The sequence below is a fragment of the Scyliorhinus torazame genome, chromosome 14 (genome assembly GCF_047496885.1).
Source record: "Scyliorhinus torazame isolate Kashiwa2021f chromosome 14, sScyTor2.1, whole genome shotgun sequence".
Classification (NCBI taxonomy): domain Eukaryota; kingdom Metazoa; phylum Chordata; class Chondrichthyes; order Carcharhiniformes; family Scyliorhinidae; genus Scyliorhinus; species Scyliorhinus torazame.
This window is the reverse complement of record NC_092720.1, coordinates 206371665-206396969: the sequence shown is the minus strand read 5'-3', so window position 1 is coordinate 206396969 and position 25305 is coordinate 206371665. Positions and strand designations below refer to the sequence as shown.

The following is a 25305-nucleotide window of genomic DNA, read 5'->3' as shown; positions in this document are numbered from 1 at the left end:
GGCCCCAGGGGGTGCGCCCACGGTGGCCTGGCCTGCGATCTGGGCCCACCGATCTGTGGGCGGGCCTGTGCCGTGGGGGCACTCTTTTCCTTCCACCTCGGCCACAGTCTTCACCATGTCCGACGCGGAAGAGAGACCCCCGTGCGCATGGGCAGGGATGACTTCAGCACCCGCTGACGCTCCCGTGCATGCGTGGACTTCCACCGCCCGCAGTCCTTTCGGCCCCGGCTGGCGTAGTTCCAAACGCCTTTCTCGCCGGTCGGCGGCGCGCCAACCATTCTGGCGTGCCTAGCCCCTCACGTTGAGGGCTTGGCCCCTAAAGGTGCGGAGAAATCCGCAGCTTTGGGGCGGCCTGACGCTGGAGTGGGTCACGCCACTCCATCCCGCCGGGGGCTGCCATGAATGCCATCGGAATCGCGCCGCGCTGGTTGGCGAGTCCCCCTCTTTCCCCCCCCCCCCCCGCGTTATTCTCCGGCCGCGAAGGGCCGAAGTCCCGCTGCTGGAATGCCTGTCCCGCCGGCGAGTATAAAACCACCTCTCTTCCCGGCGGGATTAGGCGGCATGGGCGAGCTCCAGGGTCCTGGGGGGGGGCGATCTGGGCCCGGGGTGTGCCCCCACGGTGGCCTAGCCAGCGATCGGGGCCCACCGATCCGTGGGCGGGCCTGTACCGTGGGGGCACTCTGTTACTACGCGTCAGCCGTGTTGGTCTCCACGACGGCCGAAGCGTAGGTGAACCCCCCTGCGCATGCGCGGTGATGACGTCAGCAGCTGCTGACGCTCCCGCTCATGCGACTGGCGTGGTGCCAATGGCCTTTCCCGCCGGTCGGCGGCGCGGAAACCACTCCTGCGCGGAGCTAGCCCCTCAAGGTGAGGGCTTGGCCCCTAAAGGTGCGGAGAAATCTGCACCTTTGGGGCGGCCCAACGCCGGAATGGTTCACCCCATTCCATCCCGCCGGGACCACCCCCACCCCCCCGCCCCGCCAGGTAGGGGAGAATCCCGGCCAATGTGTCTGAAATTGGAAGCATGAAGTAGAATATTTAATTCAAAGCAAAAGCATGTACAGTAAAAAAAAACAGCAGAAACGGTTGGAATTTCGAGTGATGGAGTGATAAAGGAAAGGAAGGACAAGAATAAAAACTTTAACAAAAGAGGCAGCACGGTGGCTCAGTGTTGAGCACTGCTGCCTCACAGCGCCAGGGACTGAGTGTAATTCCGACCTTGGGTGACTGTGGGGAGTTTGCACTTTCTCCCCATGTGGTATTCCCCCGGGAGCCCCGGTATCCTCCCACGTTCCAAAGATGTGTAGGTTAGGTGGATTGGTCATGATAAAGTTGGTGGGGTTACGGAGATCGGTTTGGGCGTGGGCCGCGGTAGGGTGCTCTATCAAAGGGTTGATGCACATTAGTTGGAGCTAATGGCCATTTTCTGCATTGTAGGGATTCTATGACATGGAGTCGGTAATATATATCGTCCTCAGGCGGAACGGGATGTAAGTACGCAAATGTTTAATGGTTTTAGTATTTGTCCTTTCATTATGTTTACCTCGCATTTAATCATTAATTGTAAACACATGATATCTGTCATGATAAATGAAACAAAATACTGACAACAAAGAATACGATGATGACAGCTTTGTATAGATTGAACACAAGTTTATCGGAGATCAGAAAATGGACGAAACAGGAGCTCTGTGGTCGTGTGTGGCACAGAGTGGGATGTGTCTATGTTGAATTCTGCATGTAACTTGTTACAGCGGCAGGTCAACAAGGATATTGCTTGTGTGACAACACCAGCCATTTCCACACATGAACTACAGCAAGGTAACCCAACAATTATACTCCCCTTGCGCTAGTGAATGGCATTGCAGTTTCCAAGATGTGCAGCTGAGCTTCCTTTTGGAAGGCTAAACCGTAGTAGTCACATTGATCTAAAATGATTATGCATACAGTTAATTCAAATTTAGGAAGATGTGTTTCGGCCGAGAGCCTAGTGCTTGAACCTGCAACCAGCATTCTATTAAGCCTGTAAGCACAGTTTATGGATGTCACCATATACAGATCAGATACCTTGATTGACAACTTTATTGGGACTTTAAATTTGCAAGAATAGTCGATAGGGTCACGGGAAGAATTACAACAATTTGTTTTTCATCTCCTTTATAATGGTTACTATCTGTGTAAACCAAGTACGTTATAATTCAAATCTGCACCCATGTTGACAAGATATATGTGCAGACTTTTCCGCGTTTTTATTGGCCACCCAGTAACCGCCATTGAATTCCATCCAAGTGGCTCATACGGTTTTAAAATATCCCTTATTCCACTAATCTTGGGCCGGTCTGAGGATTGGTGCACTGGATTTTTTTAGTACAATTTACAGCGCAGAAGGAGGCCATTCAGCCCATCGAGTGTGCACCAGCCCTTGGAAAGATCACCCTACGTAAGGCCACACCTCCACCCTATCCCCGTAACCTCAGCTAACCTTTTTAGACACTAAGGTCAATCCATCTAACTTGCTCATCTTTGGACTGTGGGGGGCAACCGGAGCCCCCGTAGGAAACCCACGGAAACACGGGAGTACGTGCATACGTCGCACAGACAGGGTCCCAAGCTGGGAATCGAATCTGGGATTTCCCCGTGTCTGAGAGTAATGTTACATAGACAGCAGGAAGAAGCTCCCGGAATATAAGAAATTAATAATGAACCCTATCTATTCGAATTTAGAAGATTGAGAGGTGGCCTTATTGAAACTTATAAGGGGGACTTGACAGAATGGAGACGGAAGGGATATTTCACTTGTGGGAGAGACGGGAGCTAGGCGATAAATTTTAATAATTAAGGAGTATCGCAATCCAGCTGGAGAATATAAGTTTATTTTTTATCTCAGAGGGCTGTGAGTATTTGGAACTCTCTCAGAATCTCCCTGAAGAGGAGTGCAGGGAGGTTAATGAATATTCTCAAGTCTAATTCAGATGGATGATTGGCTAACGTGGAAGTCAACGGTATAAATGGTCGACAGAATGTGGAGTTCAGACCACAGACAGATCAGTCGTGATCTTATCGAATGGCAGAGCAGGCTCGAGGGGCGAATTGCCTCCTCCTCCTCCTCATTCGGATGATCGGAAACGTTGAGGTCTCACGTTTACCCATTTTCATAAACTATCCCCTGTTCCTGAAATACAAACAATCAGTGTCGCACTCTTTGTTTCTCGCGGTACCAGCAGTTTCAGAGGAAGTATCCGCCTACTTTGATCATTCCACGAGTATTTCATAAATCCATGAGTTAACAAAGTGGGGAAACGTGAAACAACGATTCGACAACTATATGGAGAGGGACATTTTAAAGGAGCAGCAATCATTATTATTACTCGACTTAATTTTCAAGTACATATACACCGAGCAATGACAGAAATGAAACAAAAGATCGCTCAGGTACCCAAAATAAGTACAATTACTTGGAATAAGCTTAACAGCTCTATGAGATTCGGTTCCTACTTTCTCATTGTCAGTAATCCTGAATATGGACATATGCTGCATGTAGGTTGCATAAGTAGTGACTTTCTGTTTCTAATCCTCGTTTCTTGTTCTTCAAGGAAATGTTGACGCGCCTCTTTGCTGTAAAAAAAATACGTTTGCGGCATGTGTTCCACACATAATTTTGTTGCTGCACAGGCGAACGGGAAGTGCAGAGGTTTATTGCATATTTCGCTGTGCAGTTCAAGTAAGTGGATTTTTATAGTTATTTTCTTTAGTAATGCAGAAGCCGTGTTCAGAGTTTATCTGGGCATTTGTTTTAACTGTTTTAATTGTTTAATGAGAAGAAACAATCATGGAGAATTGGAAGCTTGAACATTGTTTATTCATCCATGGCATGTGGGCAGCGCTGGCAAGGCCAGCAATTGTTGTGCACCCCGAATTTTCCTTGAAGTTAGAGGCTCCTGAGAGCACCTCAGAGATTCAGTTCCGAGTCAACCACAGTGCTGTGTGTATCGACTCACATGAAGGCTAGACAGGGTAAGGTTGGCAGATTTACTTCCCTAAAGGACACAAGTGAAACAGAAGGATGTTTACAACAATTGGACAGTATCCTGCTCTCCATTTCTGAGGCAAGCTTTATATTTCAGAATGTTCCAATTTATTAATTGCATTTAAGTTGAACCGATGTTCCCAGATCATTAATACTAAATCAAAATGCTACGGAGGCTGGTATTATAAAATAGAAGCAGAAAGTGCTTGAAAAACGGAGCAGGTCAGGCAGCTTCTCTGGCGAGAGAAACAGAGTTAATGTTTCGAGTCCAAGTGCCTCCTCTTCCGAGCGTTAAGCCTTTTTGTCTGGGATGTTAGCCTGGTCAGCTTATCACTTAGGCACTGTCCTGATTGATGTGTTTCTGTAAATAGTGCTTTCATTTATTAGACTATTAACGTGTGCGATATGACAACGGTAAATGCTCATGAGTATATGAGAGGACGTATCCTGCCACCCTTCCAAGACAAATTAGGAGTGGACAAGAATACCTACGACTCTCAAAGCCCATAAATTAATAACATATATATATTAAGCAACTATCATATTGACGCTCGATTCAGAAATGACTCAAGTAGGAAATTTGACTGCCTATTTCGAAATCTGTCCATTGCCCAACACCGCCTTACTACCGTTAAGCTCCACATGGCCAGCCTATCATTGCCTTGTCAATAATCAAGGGGTGCAATTGCCCATGAGAGACACAGAAGTGCACGGAATTACATTTCTCAACCAGTGTACCACATGTCTGACAGTTGGAAGACCAAACTGGTTGCAATATTCGAGGTAATTGCTCCAATGCAGTAACGAGGGTGAGCTTACTTGCCAGAGCTTCTATTTTGTGGATGGTAGGTAACCGGGATCTCTCGACCCTTTCAGGCGGACTTAAGAAATTCCGTGAAACTTATCGGAGGAATAGCTGGAGGAGCTATTCCTGATGCCCTGGCACTATGTACCTGAATCTGGCCATTGTCACAATGCTGAGCGTCCTACATTGCAACAGTCACTGTACTTGAAACGTACTTGAAAAGCTCAATGGGAATTTTTGTGGGCAATAAATGTGCTATGAAGTGCAAGCCATTTTTAACCGATGTTATGCCACCTGCTTTTCATGCCAGTTCATATTGAATTTCATCTCTACGCTATGGATACATGTTACTAATTTATTTCGCAGTACAAGGCAGACTAATAAACGTTACTTTGATTAGGTCAGTGATAATTTCAGAAAAACCTAATTGGACACACTCGGTGGCAAACAATACAAAATAAAAACCATTTGTACCCTGGGCTCTGACAGCAGAATAACACAGTTCTCAAGTGAAAGCTAATGACCGGTGAATATTGAAGTGAAATACTTCTACTTGGCAAAAACACCCCAAAAGCTCGGAATCTCTTGGAAATTATCGCTTCTATATGTAATGTCTGTCCAATTTATTAAGCATAAGAACATATGACTCACAAGTCGGAATAGACTATGCAGTACTTCGAACCTATTTTCCTATTCAATAAGATTATGACTGAACTTGTGGGCCCAACTCCTTGCCGCTCGTCCCCCAGAACTCTTGATTCCCTAAAACATGTCTAACTATGTCTTGAATAAATTCACGACCAGCCGCCACAGTTTTTGGAGGGAAGAAAATGTCACATGCCAACTGCACTCTGGGAAAAAACTGTCCCTTCATTTCCATCTTAAACAGTAGACACGTTATTCTTAAACGTGTCATCTGACTCTAATCTCTCCCAAAACTGAAAACATTCTCCTGGTAACAAACCTATTAAATCCTCTCAGGATCATTTTTGTATAAATACGACCACCTCGCATCCTTCCAAACTCCAATACGTATAGACTCCAACTATCCAACCTCATTACATTGAATTTTCAGGTCAACAACCTGATAGTATAGTGATATTGAAAATATATAGCTATGAAGTTAAGTTCATGGTCTCCCTTTCATCGTTGTAATTGTCTCTAGAATCCCTAAAGAGGCAGTTTATCGGCATAAACGGAGAAATTATGAGTAGGGCAAGAGTATGGATTTTAGTAAGGCATTTGATAAAGTTCCCCATGGTAGGCTTATGCAGAAAGTAAGGAGGCATGGGATAGTGGGAAATTTGGCCAGTTGGATAACGAACTGGCTAACCGATAGAAGTTAGAGAGTGGTGGTGGATGGCAAATATTCAGCCTGGATCCCAGTTACCAGTGGCGTACCGCAGGGATCAGTTCTGGGTCCTCTGCTGTTTGTGATTTTCATTAATGACTTGGATGAGGGAGTTGAAGGGTGGGTCAGTAAATTTGCAGACGATATGAAGATTGGTGGAGTTGTGGATAGTAAGGAGGGCTGTAGTCGGCTGCAAAGAGACATAGATAGGATGCAGAGCTGGGCTGAGAAGTGGCAGATGGAGTTTAACCCTGAAAAGTGTGAGGTTGTCCATTTTGGAAGGACAAATATGAATGCGGAATACACGGTTAACGGTAGAGTTCTTGGCAATGTGGAGGAGCAGAGAGATCTTGGGGTCTATGTTCATACATCTTTGAAAGTTGCCACTCAAGTGGATAGAGCTGTGAAGAAGGCCTATGGTGTGCTCGTGTTCATTAACAGAGGGATTGAATTTAAGAGCCGTGAGGTGATGATGCAGCTGTACAAAACTTTGGTAAGGCCACATTTGGAGTACTGTGTACAGTTCTGGTCGCCTCATTTTAGGAAGGATGTGGAAGCTTTGGAAAAGGTGCAAAGAAGATTTACCAGGATGTTGCCTGGAATGGAGAGTAGGTCTTACGAGGAAAGGTTGAGGGTGCTAGGCCTTTTCTCATTAGAACGGAGAAGGATGAGGGGCGACTTGATAGAGGTTTATAAGATGATCAGGGGAATAGATAGAGTAGACAGTCAGAGACTTTTTCCCCGGGTGGAACAAACCATTACAAGGAGACATAAATTTAAGGTGAAAGGTGGAAGATATAGGAGGGATATCAGAGGTAGGTTCTTTACCCAGAGAGTAGTGGGGGCATGGAATGCACTGCCTGTGGAAGTAGTTGAGTCGGAAACATTAGGGACCTTCAAGCAGCTATTGGATAGGTACATGGATTACGGTTAAATGATATAGTGTAGATTTATTTGTTCTCAAGGGCAGCACGGTAGCATTGTGGATAGCACAATTGCTTCACAGCTCCAGGGTCCCAGGTTCGATTCCGGCTTGGGTCACTGACTGTGCGGAGTCTGCACGTCCTCCCCGTGTCTGCGTGGGTTTCCTCCGGGTGCTCCGGTTTCCTCCCACAATCCAAAGATGTGCGGGTTAGGTGAATTGGCCAATGATAAATTGCCCTTAATGTCCAAATTGCCCTTGGTGTTGGGTGAAGGTGTTGAGTTTGGGTAGGGTGCTCTTTCCAAGAGCCAGCGCAGACTCAAAGGGCCAAATGGCCTCCTTCTGCACTGTAAATTCTATGATAATCTATGATTAATCTAGGACCAAGGTTCGGCACAACATCGTGGGCCGAAGGGCCTGTTCTGTGCTGTATTTTCTATGTTCTATGTACTAAACCCAACTAGTTCATGTTGGATTATATTTCCAGGGGTGGCTCCACCTTTATGCCCGAGTTTCTGCAGCTTTTCCCTTGACCTTTGGGTGTCTAGGGCGGGAAAGCCACGGAATGTCTCCTTCATCTAAGCAAAACAAATGAACAACCAAAGTCGAGAAAAATACATTGAACTGATGGTTGCCTTTTCAAGAAGGCAAAATGTCAGATGTGAAGAACTTTCAATTCAAGATGCGAGATTAAATGCAAATTAAATCTGTAGCTGCAAATCTCATCTTCATTATTTCATTCACAGGGCAAAGTAGGAACATGCATCTAAATATTATCATTGGCGTATTGTTAATTTCTGGTAAGTCTCCAATTTACTTGAAAGAAAACATTTATATTCGTTCATGGGATGTGGACCTCAGTGGCAAGGCCAGCATTTATTGCATACCTATTATTCCTTATAAAAAAACAAATTTAGAGTACGCAATTCGTTTTTTCCACTTAAGGGGCATTTTAGCGAGGCCAATCCACCGACCACATCTTTGGGTTGTGGGGCGAAACCCACGCAAACACGTGGAGAATGTGCAAACTCCACACGGACATTGTGGAGCCGGGATCGAAGCTGGGACCTCGGCGCCGTGAGGCAGCTGTGCAAACAATTGCGTCACTGTGCTGCCCATACCTATCATTCTTGAGAGGATGGCGGTGAGCCACCATGTCGAATTACTGCAGTCCTTGTAGGGGAGCTATCCCATAGTGTTGTTCGAAAGAGGTTCCAGGATTTCCACGCAGCCATATGATGGGATGGACATATAATTCCAAGTCAGGATGCAATGTATCCGGGAGGTGAAAATGTTGGTGCTGCTGTTACCGTGCATCTGGTGCTATTTTCTCTCGAGGCCTCAGAGGTCGCAAATTCGAAAGGTGCAGTTGACGGACGCTTGGAGAATTGCTGTAATTCATCTCAAGATAGTACTCAAAGCAGTACCTATGCACCAATGGTAGAGGAGTTCAATGTTGAAGGTGGTGGATGAGGGTGCCGATATAGCAGTCTACTTTGTCCTAGATCGATCCAATCAGCCAGAGAGTTGTTGACAGCTTTCATTTCAAGAAGTGGGGATTGTTCCATTTTTCATCTGACTTGGAAGTTCAGCTGTTAAAAACAATTTTGGGAGACAAGGGGTGACATATGCAGAGTAGAATTCCAAGCACTTGACACTATCTTGTAGGCGCAGCATTTCAGCAATCAGATTCCAGCATCTGCAGTAATTTGCTTTTGGCCACTGTTTAACTCACTGCCACTTCTTTTCCAAGAATGTCTACCCTGAAGAAGTACTACTCTTCTCTCTGACAGGATTTCCGTATGTCTCTCCCCCACTATCAACCTTCACTGCTTTCCATTTTTCTCTTAGTGTTGGACAAGGTATTCACCAAGACTCTCTCCCCACAGCCATATTGCCTTCCTCAGTGACTGTCTTCGTCTCCAACTTACCCCACGGGCATTTCAACTTAAATTCCACCCTGCATGTAACCTCCAGGATATACAACATTCTTCCAACTGCTGCTCCCGCCACACCCTGAAAGCCAAACTCAGTGCCATGAGCCGCCACATGAAGACAGTCGACATCTCTGTCCAGCAGAACCGTCTTACACTCTCTCAAAGCTGTCCCTGCCCCATTTACATTTCATCCTTTGCATCATTCGACACCTTAACAAGAATCTTTTCCTGTTTCTTGCAGATGTTAAGGAACGCAAGCTTCAACAACTCGTCAACACCACTGCCCATCCCAGGCCCTCCACCAGTCCAAATCCCTCGTACCCCATTTCTCCCAGCCCTTGCCACGTATTCGCCATACCCTCCAACCTTCTCCTCTCTGAGGCTGAGCGTGCTGTTCTCAGCAAAGGACTCAGCTTTGTACCCATACGTCCCCAACTTAATAAATTCCGGGCTCGACATGATGTTGAACACTTCTTTTGTCGCCATCGTCTCCGTGCCTACTTCTTTGGGCAAGAATACTCCCCCCGTTCCACTGATCCTTTCATGTGCCTCCAAGTGCTCCTAGCCCACCGAACTTATTTCCTCTTATCTTGACTCCATCCTCACTCCTCTGGTCCATTCCTTCCCCACCTACATCCGGGATTCCTCCGAGGCACTGCGTCATATTGTCAGCTTCCAGTTCGCGGGCCCTAACCGCACACTATTCACCATGGATGTGCAATCTCTCTTCACTTCTGTCCCACACCAGGGTGGCCTGAGAGCTCTTCGCTTCTTTCCCGAAAACAGGCCCGGACAATTCCCACCCACCACCACTCTCCTCCTCCTGGCTGAACTTGTTCTATCGCTCAACAACTTCTCCTCTAACTCATTCCATTTTCTCCAAATCAAAGGTGTAGCAATGGGACCTGCATGGCTCCTAGCTACGCTTGTCTTTTTATGGGGTATGTGGAACATTCCTTGTTCCAGGCCTACCCGGGTCCCCTCCCACAACTCCTTTACCGATACACTGATGACTATTTTGGTGCCGCTTATTGCTCTCCTCCGGACCTGGAAAAAATCATCAACTTCACTTCCAGTTTTCATCCCTCCATCACTTTCACCTGGTTCATCTCAGACACTTCCCTTCCTTGATCTTTCTGTCTCCATTTCCGGCATAGCCTATCGTGGGTTTCCTCCCGGTGCTCCGGTTTCCTCCCACAGTCCAAAGATGTGCAGGTTAGGTGGATTGGCCATGATAAATTGCCCTTAGTGTCCAAAATTACCTTTAGTGTTGGGTGGGGTTACTAGGTTATGGGGATAGGGTGGAGGTGTTGGCCTTGGGTGGGGTGCTCTTTCCAAGAGCCAGTGCAGACTCGATGGGCCAAATGGCCTCCTTCTGCACTGTAAATTCTATGAAATCTACTAATATCCACTACAAGCCCCTCTGACAGCTATCTGTGACGAATGTGATACAAAATAGTTACTTTAAATATATTAGTAACAGTAATGTAGATGTAGGCCGGTCTAATTCATGTTAGTTCACAGACAAAGGAGTTCAGAGAGCATGGCAAGGAAGCGGGGAGGGGTGTCTAGTTTATGAGGAGAAAAGGATGCTGGGTAACAAGAGGCCAGGGGAAGGAATGAGAAGTGAGCCAATTAGGATGTATGGCCAGGTCAGGAGGGGTATAGGATGACCTATGGGAATCGTGTATGTGAAACATGATGCCATTTGAATGTATTTGTAGAGATTTCTTTGTTTCCAACAGCTCTCGATTCTGGAGACCTAGGAGACTGGTTGTGTTCTGGGTTTTTGTAATACGAGTCAGACTTGCAAGTCGAATAAAAATAACTAATGCTGTGCCTACAAATCCATCTCGAGTTTTATTGAGGCCAGACTGACGGGTAAAGAATTTAATGTTTTGTCATCTGGACTACAGCTCTTCGCACCTTACACCCTATAAGGACTCTATCCCTTCCTCTCAACTCCTTTGCCTCCGTCGCATTTGTTCCAATGATGCCACTTTCCAAAATCGTGCTTCGAAAATGTTCCTTCTTCCTCAACCGCGATTTCCCACCTACAGTTGGTGACAGGGCTCTCAACAGTGTGCGGTCCATCTCCCGCGCCACTACCCTTGCCCCCTCCCCTCCGTCACAGAATAAGGATAGACACACCCTCGTTCTCACATTTCATCTCACCAGCCTCCATATGCAAAGCATAATCCTCCGCCATTTTCGCCAACTCCAGAGTGATACCACCACCAAACACATCTTCCCTTCACTCCGTCTGTTAGCATTCTGCAGAGACCATTCACTGTGAGATAATCTAGTCCACTCCTCCACCATACCCACCGCAGAGACCATTCACTCTGAGATAATCTAGTCCACTCCTCCACCATACCCAGTACCTCTCCCATCACCCATGGCACCTTCCCATGCAATCGCAGATGTAACACTTGTCCTGTTACTTCTTCCATGCTAACGTCCCAGGCCCAAAACACTCCTTCCAGGTTAAGCAGCGTTTCACTTGCATCTCTTCCAATTTTGTCTATTGCATTCGCTGTACCCAATGTGGTCTCCTCAAATCGGAGAGACCAGACGCAGACTGGGTGATTGCTTTGCTGAGCATCTTCGGTCTGTGCGCATTCAGGACCCTGACCTTCCCATTGTTTGCCATTTTAACAAACGACGCTGGTTCCGTGCCCACATGTCCAACCTTGGCCTGCTGCAATGTTCCAGTCAAGCTCAACGCAAACTGGAGGAACAAAATCTCATCTTCCGGTTAGGCACACTACAGCCTTCCGGTCTCAACATCGAATTCAACAACTTCAGATGATTAGCTCCAGCCCACCTCAACCCATTTGTTTTCATCCCATTTCATTTTAACTGTCTTTTACCATTTCTTTCATTCTTGTCATTCTAATTATATATTAACACCCCCACCCCCACTACCATATTATCCACCTTTCCATACCCTTTCTCCTCTTTGCTTCCCGCTTCCCCTCCCCCAAATCAACATCTGTCACTGTTCACCCTCTTCTGTTAGTTTCTCTGCTGTTTGGCCTTTCACATCTTTTGTTCTCTCTGGGGACTGCCTTTAGCACTCTTTCCCCTTGCTTTCTGTGGCTGTTAGCACCCGGTTTCCCTTGGTTTCTGTAGCTTTCATTCTCACTCCACAGTATAAATATTTCCCACTGTTTCTGTCAGCTTTGACAAAGAGTCATTGGACTCGAAACGTTAGCTCTTTTCTCTCCCTACATTTGCTGCCAGGTTTGCTGAGATTTTCCAGCATTTTCTCTTTCGTTGTAGACGCAGCATTGTTTTATGAATTCATTGGATGTGATTGTTGCTGGGAATGCCAACATTTACTGCCAATCCGTATTAGCATTTGGGAAGGTGATAATGAGCTATCTTCTTAATCTACTGCAGTCCATATGTGTGGGTATAACCAGAGTCCTGTTAGGGAGTGAGTTCCAGGACATCCACCCAGCGATAGTGAAGGAACAGCGATATGTTTCCAATTCAGAATCGGGAGTGACTTGGAGGGAAACCTCCACATGATGGTGTTCCATGTGTCTGCTGCCCTTGTCCTTTTATACGGTCGTTGTCGTGGATTTAGATGGGGCTGTCTGAGAAGCATTACTGAGTACCTGCAGTGCATCGAGCAGACGGTGCACACTGCTGCCACTGTGCGTCGGTTGTGCAGGGAGTGGACGTTTGAAGTGGGCTATCACTGGCTGGAGAAGCACTTTTGCACAGCGACTTTCCTTGAGAATGTTGTGCGCTGAAGCACCTTCTTGAATTTCAGAAGTTCCCGACGTGGTGGCACATCCATATTGCTGTTTATGTAGGTGATCCAGTTAGATTTCTAGACAAGTATGTTTTTAGTTTGAGATTGTCCGATGGTAATACTGTCGAATACTCAGGGGAGATTTTTAGAGTCTGTCTTTTTGAATCAGGTTTCAGCAGAGTTAGAATGTTAGCCAGGCATTGCTGCAAGCTGGCAGGGACCATTTTATTATCTACGTTAGGAGAGGGAGGGAGTAAAGTGCAATAATCGACATGTATCTGAACATATGATATAGAGAAGGGCAGTCATGAAGCGAATGAAGGTTGCGCCAAAGACACTGTGTCGAGGAACACATGCAATGATGTATTTGGACTGAGATTGAACTCAAACAACAACAACCATGTTTCTTTGAGGTGGATATGACTCCAGCCAGTGAAGAATGTCTCCGGGGTTTCAGTTGACTTCAATTTGTCAAGCTTTTTGATCAGGGGCAATCTCCCTCACTTCCCGCCTGGGATTTAATTCTGTTGAGACCGAGGCTGCAATGATGCTGTGGACAACTGATCCTGGTAAAAGGCAAACGTGTTAGCAGGTAATTGCTGATCAACGTCGCCTTTATATAATTGCCAAAAGATGTGCCTTCCACCCTATTATTGATAATTGCGTATACATCTGTGGCCATAGTTCACTGGATTATAATTGTCCTGCCTTCAATGGACATGTTTCACGGGAAAAGTTTCCGCAGCGTCAGGCAGAAAACCGTTTCCTAGCTGTACGAGCACAGTTTGGCTAAGAGCAGCTTAAGAAAACGGGGTGCAAGTTGGACCTATAGCCGTTGGGGTGTTCAAGAATGATCGTCCTTAAACAGGGTGGGTACTGAGCGGATGTCTCCATTTGTGGGGGAGTCTAGAACCAATAGACAGTTTAAAATGCATGGGACTCCAATTTAAGACTGCATTAGGGAGAATTTTTATTTTTCTCTCAGAAGTTCGATTATCTGTGGAACTCTTTTCTCCAAAGAGCAGTGGATTCAAAGTCATTGATTATGTTTAAGACTCATTTAGGTGCATTTTTGATCAGCAAGTGAGTCATGGGCTACGTCGGAGAGACGCAAAGTGCAGTTGCGCCCACCATCAGATCCACCATGATATAATCTTACGGTGGATTTTCGTGATTTCGAAAGGCCTCTTGTTCCTAATTTCGATCTCCTTGAAGTACGGTCAGGTCTGGAGTCGAAGTAATCAGCACGAAAGCCTGAATGCCTACTGATCCCACACCCCTTCCCCATTGAAGGCTTTCAGTAATTCCTTGATAAATATGTGGATTCAACCCTGTTAGCTGAAGTAACATCTGCGATTGTGCGGTCAGGGAGATGCAAAGATGGATCGTCCAGTCTGCTTATCTGGCAGAAGATGGTTAGAAATGCCTCCACCTTACACTCACTGGATTCCCCGTTGTTGCCGATGATGGACACTTATAGAGCTTCCTTCTGCATTACATTGCTCGATTACCCACAAACATTAATGGATGGTTTTGGCAGGACTGCAAAGGGCTTTTGTGATCCCATGGTTTTGGGTGGCTAATTATTATTAACAGTTTGCTTTTATCATTCAGCTTCCACGTGTTGTATCGACACCAGGTTGGTACCGAAACTTTAGGCTTGTTGCTATCCATAGCATGTGCTCTGCCACTTCGCGTTGAATGGGTAACGAAATGCCAGAACGTTTCTGTGGACACTGGCAGTCATTGCACTTTAACGGCCTGTTGACCGACTCTGTGGGCATCAAGGAGATGGCAATTTCCATGTGCGACTTATATGTGAAATTGGATAGGATGCTGATCCAATGAAATTGTTGCTCAGGGTCAATGGCTCCAAGGGAAGAAAGAACCACGCCAAAATAATTCATGGCAGGAAACTCGATGGTTATCTTGTACACGGACGTTCAGGGGTTGTAAATGGCTTTTCGTTTTTGGACTTTGAAATTAGTTGCATTTGAATTGTTTGCAAGGTGTCAGGGCAAGTAGTCTGAAAGTGGGTATTCGTTGTTCGACTTTGAATTATTTGCATGGTGCCAGGACAAGTAGTCTGAAATTCCGAGTAGATTGGACTGACAAATATAATTGGTGTCTCTGTTTTGCAGGTGTTGTTATTGCGTACGTCAATGTAACTCAACGTCCAGAAAGTCTCAAAATAACCGAAGGAGAGGGGTTTCAACTCTTCTGCAAGTTTACTGCGTCTAATATGATCAGACTTTATGGAATCACCTGGTACAAGCAAGTATTAGGCTGTGAAAACTGTACAGTTACTATGAAGTCTGAGGAATATATTGGTCGAGAATTGGAGAAATACGATAACTATTCAAAAACCTATTGCATTAACGTCATGAACGCAACGCAGAATGATTCTGGGATATATTATTGTGACGTAGATGTCATGAGTGTTGGCAAAGGAACAGGAATGGGCACACGGGTAACAGTCAACGGTACGTGTCCATTCTGTTAATATCTGAGTTTCTTTACATCTATTCTTTTCAGTAAAAGATCAAACTACGTCCTCTTCCACATCCACCCTGCAATTCTGAAATAAGAATTATGAAGAGAATTTGTAAATGATGAATCCATGGAGATTAATATTAATTTAATCTATTATAAAACCTAATAATCTGCTCAGCATGAACTCGACAGAAGGGTAAAGTTCAATGTTGAATATATTTTTATCTGGACCATCGGGTTGAATATGCAAATCGATTAATTATATTTGAAACTTCCTGAGACTTTTAATGCACCTGGACAGATTGCCACTTTTAAATGAATAATAGAGCCCAACTCTTTTTAGTTAACTTATATCGCTCTGAATTGTATTCTACCTGCAACCTAAATTCAGTTAGATCATCCGAAAATACAATAATATGTTACACCTGCATGCGGATGACACAGCGGAATTTGGCGTGTCCCGCCATACTGCAATAACCAATTAACCGATTGGGCTTGTTACAGAAACATAGAAACACATGAGATAGGAGCAGGAGGAAGTCGTTCGGCCCTTGAGCCTGCTCCGCCATTCATTATGATCATGGCTGATCATCCAACTCAATAGCCTATTCCAGCTTTCCCCCCACATTCTTTGATCCCTTTCCCCCTAATAGCTATATCTAACTGCTTCTCCTGAATCCGATTAACGCAAATATCGGCCGAAGCACGAATATCCGCCCCAATGAGTGGCGGAAATACTACCCATCTCCAGTTGTTGAGCTCCACAGAACTTTATGGCGGCGGGGCTGGTCGGCATGAAATGACATGGTTTCAAGGGGACATTGCATCGCCTCGAGTATTAGTCAGCTCATTGGTTCTAATTCCTCAACTTCGATAAGCAGACACTCGGTGCAAGGAAACGTTGGGAAGACTGAAGCCATCTCGATTGCCGTCACAAACACTATGTCATGACCATTGTCTCAGTTGATGGTAATTGTCTTAAACTGAGTAAAACATTTCTCAATCTTGATGCCTTCCACGACAATTTTAATTTCCGTTTCAACATTCGTGCTATCACCAATATTGCTTATTTCTACCCCCTTTATATCCCTTTACTCTACCTTAACTTCTCTGCCACGAGATTCCCATCCACGATCTCATTACGTGTGAATTCGATTATCCCAATCCATGCAATTGTTCATTCTACACAATCGTGTGTTCACCTGAAACATGAATTACTTTTAATAACTTAACCTGCTCGCCATCTTATTCGGCAATCATTCGTGTACTTGCCAAGGTTCATTGGCATCCACCTATTCGGATTTTAAAATCCTATTTCTTGCATTCAAATCCTTCTATGATTTTTTTCCCCCTCCAGATCTATGTTGATCCTTCCAGCCCAACAACCTCTGAGAACTGTGTTCCCCTGCATCTCCCGCCTTCCGATCTTAATCGGTCCTCTATTGGAAGCCCTGCCTTAATCAGCCAAGGCCATAAACTGCGACATTACTCCCTCAATCATTCTACCTCCCTTTCATGGTGCGAAGCCCACTTTAGATACATAGCTCTTTGATCAGGTTTTGTGTCATCTTTCCTTAGCAGAGACATAAGAGAGGGAAGCAAAGATGGAAAAGAAAGACAGAAAAATGGAAAGAAAAATTGGAAGGCAGAGGAAACGTGGGCCAGAGAACAAATTATATGTAAAGATGTTAAGAAGACAAGTCTCAAGTCACAGTATCTGAATGAACGTATCATTCACAATATGGTAGATGAATTAACAACGGAAATTGGCACAGACAGGAATGATATTATTGTAATTACGAAGACATGGCTGCAAGGTTGGGTACTGAGTATCCAATGGTATTCATGAAAAACTGACAAAAAGGGAAAGGAGGTGGTGTAATGTGTTAGTTTTGGATCAAATCATTGCAATAGTGCGAGAAGACTTTGGCTTAGAAAATCTAGATGTAGATTCGTCTGGGTGGAGCTGAGAAGCAACAAAGGGCGGGAAATATTCGCGGAAGTTACCTATATATCTCCAAACAGTAGTGGCAAGGTAGGTAATAGCATTAAGCGGAAATTACCAGATGCATGCAACAAGGGTGCTACAGTAAGCATGCATGACTTTAATTTACAGATAGATTGGGAATGCCAAATTAGCAGCAGTATTGTGTCAGATGAATTCCTGGAGTTTGTACGAGATGATTTTTTTAAAAATAGGTGCATTGAGCAACCAACTAGGGAACATGCTATGCATGAATTGGTATGGTGCAATGAGAAGGAATAATTCATAATCTTCATAGGATTAGTAGAAGGTCAATATTTTGTAAATGAGGACAAAGAGATCAATTAAGAGGGGGAAATAGAGAATGAGAATAAACTTTCAAGGAACATAAACGTGCCATGTTAAATATATAAGCAGAAAAAGATGTATGAAGACAAATGCAAGTCTTACATTCCATAACAGGAGACTTTATATCCTTCAGAGGATGGTAAAACTGTGGAATATCTAACACAGATGCTGTGGGGACCAAGCCACAGAATATATTATGACGGAAGTAAATATAAATCTAGACTATAAGGATGTCCAGGGATATGCGGAGACTGCTGGACTATGATGTTGAGATAGAGGATCAGCCATGACCATGTGTAGGCTTCAAGGGCCTACTCCTGTTGCTATGTTCTATGCTTCTATGCTCCTTTAATAATAATAATCTTTATTATTGTCACAAGTAGCCTTACATTAACATTACAATGAGGTTGACCGTGCGCAAATGACAGAAAGGTTCTTCTGTCATCATTGTTCTTCTTCATGCTGGTCAATGTCTATGTGACTTCTCTGTTTTATTCCATACCGATAACGATTAAAGGTGTTACCTTGACTTGCTGTTGATACGCAAATATGCGTGCACACGCGTCTGTTCATCGGCAAATATATTAGAAAATCAACACATAGGAATGCAGTTATATTTCTATCACAGCTTCATCGATTATTCCAAGATCATGGAATTAGGGCTGATGTCGTGATTTATCATCAGTGCACACCCGAAATCTCCCTGAGGTGTGTGGATAACTCCACGCACAGGTTGTTATAGGCACCCTCCGGTACATTTATTTGCACAATCGTATGTAACTTAGCGGAACGCAAAAGGACCCCAACAAATAAAATGTAACTGAAAGGTAAACTAAATACTTAAAAATAATTTATTTTAATGATTTTACAATGATCCAAGGATTAAGTGCTCAGTTCATTAAAACAAACGAGTGGATGTCATTATTAGCAATCGTTTCTTAATCCGCAGGTGTGAACGACAGCAAGAAGGAAGTGTCTGCTGCAAAGCGCAAATTGGTTGCTTTATATTCATCGCTGGTGTTAATTATATTGCTGCTACTCCTAATCACAATTCTTATTGTTTTGCGCCGCCGAAAGAGTCAAGGTAACTGTTATATGCATTATGGTGGCGATAAGTGTACGGATATGTTTAGGATTAAAAGCATCATTGGATGGAAACGCGTGAGTTCTGCTAGGTATTAACTGCCTAGTATCACAAAGAAAGAGAGAGTTTGTCTCATTCGAACCAAATGGTCTGTGACCATGCCAGAGGTACAACTTTGTACTGGACGCTCAGGAGCTGTTGATTTCTTAAGTCCACTTTCAAATAATGAAATGGTTTTAAAGCGCAATGCACTGTCAGGCGGTCGGCAAGGCAAGCTGCAAAAGCAAGAATGCGATCACGATCAGAACATTTATTTCCGGGCTGTTGCCTCATTGATCAATATTGTCTGCGGCACGAGTGGGGTGGAGGGCGCGGGATTCCCCTGGTCGTTCGCGTTGTATTGATGATTGATCGTTTACTTTCAGATTCAAATCTCCTAGCCTTAAACGGAGTTTCTAGAGTCCGATTCACCCCTCTTCCGAAATGCAGCGCCTGCGTCATTGGAGCGCCCCTTCTGCAGCGTCAGACATTGTGTTCAAAGTTGTGGAGTGGGGCTTGAGCTCCAAAGCTTCTTACTCGGAGGCAAATATGATTTCATCGACAAATGGCCTAAGGAGGCAGCTAGCCGAATATGATACAAGCTGACAGCAGTGCAACCCTTGCAGACAGCCCCCAAAATAAGGAGCAACTAATTTGTTTACAAATGTGCGGAATGTTTGGCTATAAGCTTACGGAGCACTGCTGTTCTAATTATAGACATACATAAAGCTGAGTGTTTTGTAGAATGTCATGCACCGTGAAGCGCCATAATATCTTTAGAGCTAATAAGTAGATGGTAACTGATTAGTCTATTTAGCATAGGAATGCACTTAAAATTGTGTTTCTTTCATGTTTTATATATACTTTTATTGGATGCGGCTGTCACTAGTAAGGCCATCATTTGCTGCTCATCCGGATTGCCTTTGGGGAGGTGGTAACGAACCAATATCGTCCATCGCCTTTTCCGCACCTGTTTGGTCCAACTGAACAGGGTAGCAGGCCATTTTTGGTGATAGTTCACAGTCAAGCACATTGCTATGGGCCCGGGGCCACCTGAGGAGAGAACATAGAGTAAGACCGATCCCAAGAGACATTATTGCACCAGACGGGCCTTGGCCACCATCGGTGGTTTCATGGCCACCATTATTCAGACAAGCTTTCAATTCCGGAATTATTTAATAATTCAATTGCATTATACCAGCTGCCTCATTGGAAAGTGGACGCATGTCCCCAGAGTAATAAGCCCCGCCTGTGGGTTGCAAGGCCAGTATAATGTCCAGTAATCCAGCATTACGTCCAGGTTGTCTGTGGCTCACGTGATGGCCCAAAGGTTAGCCATTCAAGTCCGACTATATATCATATGTTTTGGCTTCCTACCTTTATTCGGCGATAAATTGATGTAACTGAAAAGCTGATTTCTTCATTCCATTTACTTTATTCACCGCATAAATCTTTATCTCAAACATTTTCCAGGTAGAACATCAAGAACTGGAAATGAAGAACAGGTAAGAATGATAGACCACGTTAGAAGAGACATATTTATTGTTTTAACAAACTGTTGCTCTTGATGAAAGTCAGGGACGAAATGTCAACACAAAAGACATTGGGTTAAAACCGCAGATTACTATCTCCGTAGCCCAATCATCTGAATTATCATTCTTCGTGGCTTTCAGAAGATGTTCATTCTAAAAGATGCGGCATCCTCTTTATAATGTCCAGTGTCTGGTCCCCTCCAAGTGATTATTTGATCCGGCAAAATTAACACATGCACTTAATCGATAATCACATTTTCTTCCGATCGCTAATTGGTCCCTTTATTCTAAATACATTCCCGCGATATTTTTGAATTCTGGAATAAGAAGCGTTATCAGCACTGAGGAGGTTAGTCTTACGGTTCAAGTGAACGTGTTTGGAGCCTGGTGGAATATGTGGACACATGGTAGATGGAAATTATTTCAGTAAAGAGTCAGTCTATGCCATTCGATTGGAAATTGGAGGAGACGCCTACAAGCTTAAAAGCTGGGCGGTACGGTAGCACAGTGATTAGCACTGTTGCTTCACAGTGCCAGGGACCTGTGTTCGATTCCCGGCTAGGGACACTCTGTGCGGAGTCTGCATTTTCTCTCCATGTCTGTGTGGGTTCCCTCCAGGCGCTCCGGTTTCCTCCCACAACTCCCGAAAAGTGCTGATAAGTGGATTGGACATTCTGAATTCTGCAACTGTGTACCCGAACAGGCGCTGGAGTGTGGCGACTAGGGGATTTTCACAGTAATTTCATTGCCGTGTTTATGCAAGCCTACCTGTGACGATAAAGATTTTTTTTTAAAATAGTGCAGTTTTGGAAGGGTAATGCAGTAATAGGTAGGCGATTTACGAAAGGATGAGAGGGGTTTATTCACTCAGAGAGTGCTAAATCTTTGGAGTTATCGACCCCAGAAGGCCGTGGAGTCTCGGTCATTCAGTATGTCAAAGCAGAGGTTGTTAGATTCTACACATTAAAGACATCAAGAGACGTGGGTGATAATGCGGGAAAATAGCTCTGAAAGAGATCAATTTTGACCTAATTGAATGGCGCATCAGGCTCTAGTGGTCGAATGTTCTATCCCTGCTAATAGTTCTTACGTTTGCATGCAAGGACAGATCTATGGCTATAAAAGCATGAAAAGGCAGGTGATCCAGCAGTTGCAATATTGAGTATTGTAAATAGAGACATGCAATACTAAAGGCAGACAGTTGTGTTAAACTCGTGTTCTATACAGCATACCGAGCAGGAAAAAAAGCAAACAAACACTAATGTCAGGTGTCAATGACTCAATACAGCACAAAACCCACAGGAATATGGAAAGTGCAGGGTGAAATTAAAAACAAATGAATACACATTAAGTACAATACTACGAAGTATAGAGGCCATAATGACTTGCAGGTTCACGGATATGGACGTCTGAATTTGAGAGGAGAAGGTATCAAGGCAATGCGACTTTGCGTTTCCTATATAGCTGCATTAACTTTGAAAGCAGGAAGGTCATGCTGTATAAAGCAATCATTATGCTACAGCTGAAGGACTGCGCCAGTTCTGGTCATTATATTTCGGAAGACGGAAAGGATGATTGGAAATGCGTAGAGGAGATTTACCAGAATGGTTCCAGCGATGAATGAATATAGCTACAGGGTTAGGTTGTAGAATTTGGGGTTGTTCTCCTTGGAGCAATCGTGACTGCGCGGATTTGCCAGGTTTAGATAAGAGGGACAAAAAAAAAACCTGTCCCTGTCAGCTGATGGTACAATGACTTGGGGAGAGGGTGGGTGGGGGCAGCGGGGCAGGGTTAAAGTTTTGGGCAAGAGAGGGACAAGGAGCTATAAGACAGAACTTCCTTAGGCAGTGAGTGGTTGTGATCTAGAAATTGTGAGGAAAGGAAATAACAAGACCAATTAGAGACCAAGAAGTTAACATGCACCTGGAGGTAAAAGACATGGACATAGATGTTAATGCACACTTTCCAGCTGTATTTATCTGAGAAATAAAGTAGACAATGGAGGTAAGGAGGCAAACCCGAACAATGTCATGATATGAACGTAGTGAGGAAGAGAAATGTAACCTATTTATCGGATACATCAGCAGGCCCATGTGAAACGTATCCCTGGGTTATAATGAACACTAGGAACAAATAGAGGCTGGAAAATCAATTTCCAGCATTGAATGGGTATCGGAGCGATGCTGCAGAAGAAAAGCACTGTTAGCATGCACCGTTGTTTCAAAAGGAAGGATGGGGTGGACCAATTACTTCCAGAAAACTAAGCCTAAACACACTGCTTAGCAAATTACTCGAAACATTTCTGAGAGATGATATATATCTTCATTTAAGAAAGGCTGGGATCAATAAAGGACTGTCAACGTGGACGTTCAGTCTCTATACATCGCTAACGCCCAGGCCGGCCTGAGGGTATCCTTGATTTGGATTTATTTGGATTTGGGTTTATTGTCACGTGTACTGAGATACCGTTAAAAGTATTGTGCTGTGTACAGTCCAGACAGATCGTTTCATACTTGGAAAGCATAGGGCATACAATAAATACACAATGTAAATACGTAGACATAGACATCGAATGAAGCATCCGGAGAGTAGTGCTACTCAGTAGAGAAGGTACGTGAAGAGATCAGTTCAACTAATTCCATCCAGCAGCACCCCCTCTGCTTGACTGAACATTATCCTGCTATCGCCCTGAAATGGAAAAACTTCAACAACATTGTTTTAAAAATTCATCCTTCTTCAGTTCTGACGTACAGTCACGGTGGCCTGCCAGCTGCAGCAGTCCTCAACCCAGTAGTGACGGGTTTCAAATTAAAGCCCGTTAAAGATCAATAAGACCCTATTTATAGATACAACTGGAATCTTGTGAGTCTTGAAAGTGCAAGGGAGCGCCACTGTGTCACCGCCCCCTGCAGGTGAGAGGGGATAGCCTCTCGGTAGGATATCAGAACCTGTTATATTTCAGGCCCCTGAATAGCTCATTGGCTGCAACTGGCAAGGCTCCTGCCTTCCAATGTCGCATTGAAGAGATCTTGGATACAGATATCACTAATGGCCGCATGCAATGAACCTATTTCACTGACTCATGAGAGACACGAAAGTGTCCCACTGCCTCTTCATTAATATGTCGCTCTGCCACACTGCTACGAGTCTCAACGTGGGTCCTACTGGTCTTCCGTTACCAAGGGATATAGAATGAATGAAAAATGCTATAAGATATCAATTTCAAACAACAATTTCTTAAATCTGGGGTCGATCATTCTTTCAAATTTCTCCACTTGCTAATAATATGTCCCATAGAATTTCTGTTTTCCACATTATTGGATCATTTTCGAATTGAATTCAATACGTTTTATGTTGTATTCAGTTCACTAATACACGGCAGCTCTTGAAGTCTTTCTATCTCTGTACAGTCGGTTAAATGAAACCCTAAGTGGATGGACGTTTTTCAAGTAGAGCCTACCAGTTCTATGTAAGAAGTGGGCAGAGACTCGTTAGCATTTACTTTGTGATTTGCAGCATTGTCGCTGTTCTTTGTATGTAATAAAATCTTTATTGCAATGAAATTACAATGAAGTTTATTGCAATGAAGTTACTGTGAAAATCCCCGAGTCGCCACATTCCGGCCTCTGTTCGGGTACACGGAGGGAGAATTTAGAATGTCCAAATTACCTGGCAGCACACCTTTCGTTACTTGTGCGAGGAAACCTGAGCACCCGGAGGAAACCCACGCAGACACGGGGAGAACGTGCAGACTCCGTACAGTCGCCGTGATCCAATACTAGAACGATGGAAACCTATGGAAAATGTCAGAAGGTTCCAAGTTATAGTTCATTATGGAATCAAAAGTAGTAGAGTACGAAATGTTTAAGAATGCTTAGAACTAATAATAATTGTCCAAGGTCTAACGACCGATGAATGAAAACATCAAAGCATACTGTGTCTCAATTTCTGCCAACGGCATTTGAATAGCATAGGAACATAATAAACGAGTAGGCCATTTCGCACCTCAAGTCTGCCCCGCCATTCAATTATATCATGGCTGATCTATGGCCCAACTCCATATACCTTCTCTTGGTCCATGTCCCTGCTGACCAAAAATCTATCCATCTCAGATGTAACGTTAACAGCTGTTCTCGCTTCAACTGTTGTTTGTGGGAGAGATTTCCAAACTTCTACCAACCTCCAGTGAATAAGTGCTTCCTAACATCTTTCCTGAACGCTCTGGCCCTAATTTTTTGAAAATTTCAAAAAGTTTTAAAATTCGATGTTGTACGGCAGTGTACAGTAGAATGGTGGACGCAAAAACAAATTCCCGCGGTGTTACATTAACACAGGAATAGCACGCTTTTAATAAACAACTGCAGCGTCAACTGTTCCTGGTCCTTTGTTCATTTTCAAATTTCGTTTAGTTTCAGGGGGATACGTCGAACACTGTTGTTTATACCGACCTGCGCATCGTCAAACCCAAAAAGCATCGTCCGGGAAATCACATGAACGATCAAATCGCGGGGCCCCCCTTACGGGCATATCACCGGGACGAAGGCACCGTTGTGTACGCACCCATCCGTCCACCTCGTGGAAGACCAAATTGAAGGAATGGGCGCCAGTGAGAATTCCTAATAAGATGTAAGAACCGGTAATTTCCGGTAAGATGTAAGATCCGCATTCTGTTGCACCAATGATGTCTCAGACATAGACTCCGCAGTGATCAAGGCTGACTTCAATGGAAAGCGTAGAGTTCAATAATCCTTTCATTTTTATCCTGAAAGTTAAGGAGCACCGCAGTCAGCAATACCTTGTAAATAATTTTTGCACTCAAAAGTTGATAACTTGCGGTCCTTTTTATTACTTTGCATTACATTTTAAGCATTATTTTAAGCATTACAACTATAATACAAATAATGATCACTTGTTTCATTTATATCGCCTTCCTAATTTCGCCCCCTCACTCTAATCATCCCCCGCCGCCCCCCCCCCCCCCCCCACCCCTCCCAATGAACCAATCATCTAATTATCA

The 25305-nt window shown here is 44.3% G+C and overlaps 1 protein-coding gene across 1 annotated transcript; it reads left to right on the top strand.

The window, feature by feature from the left end:
* The first annotated feature begins 3685 nt into the window (after positions 1-3685).
* LOC140389420 (uncharacterized) lies at positions 3686-25167 on the top strand. The gene is made up of 6 exons (XM_072473564.1): positions 3686-3721; positions 7852-7905; positions 14950-15291; positions 18583-18717; positions 20230-20261; positions 24698-25167. The coding sequence occupies exons 2-6, from the start codon at positions 7866-7868 to the stop codon at positions 24878-24880; spliced, it is 732 nt and encodes a 243-aa protein (XP_072329665.1). The 5' UTR covers positions 3686-3721; positions 7852-7865; the 3' UTR covers positions 24881-25167.
* Positions 25168-25305: the final 138 nt, after the last annotated feature.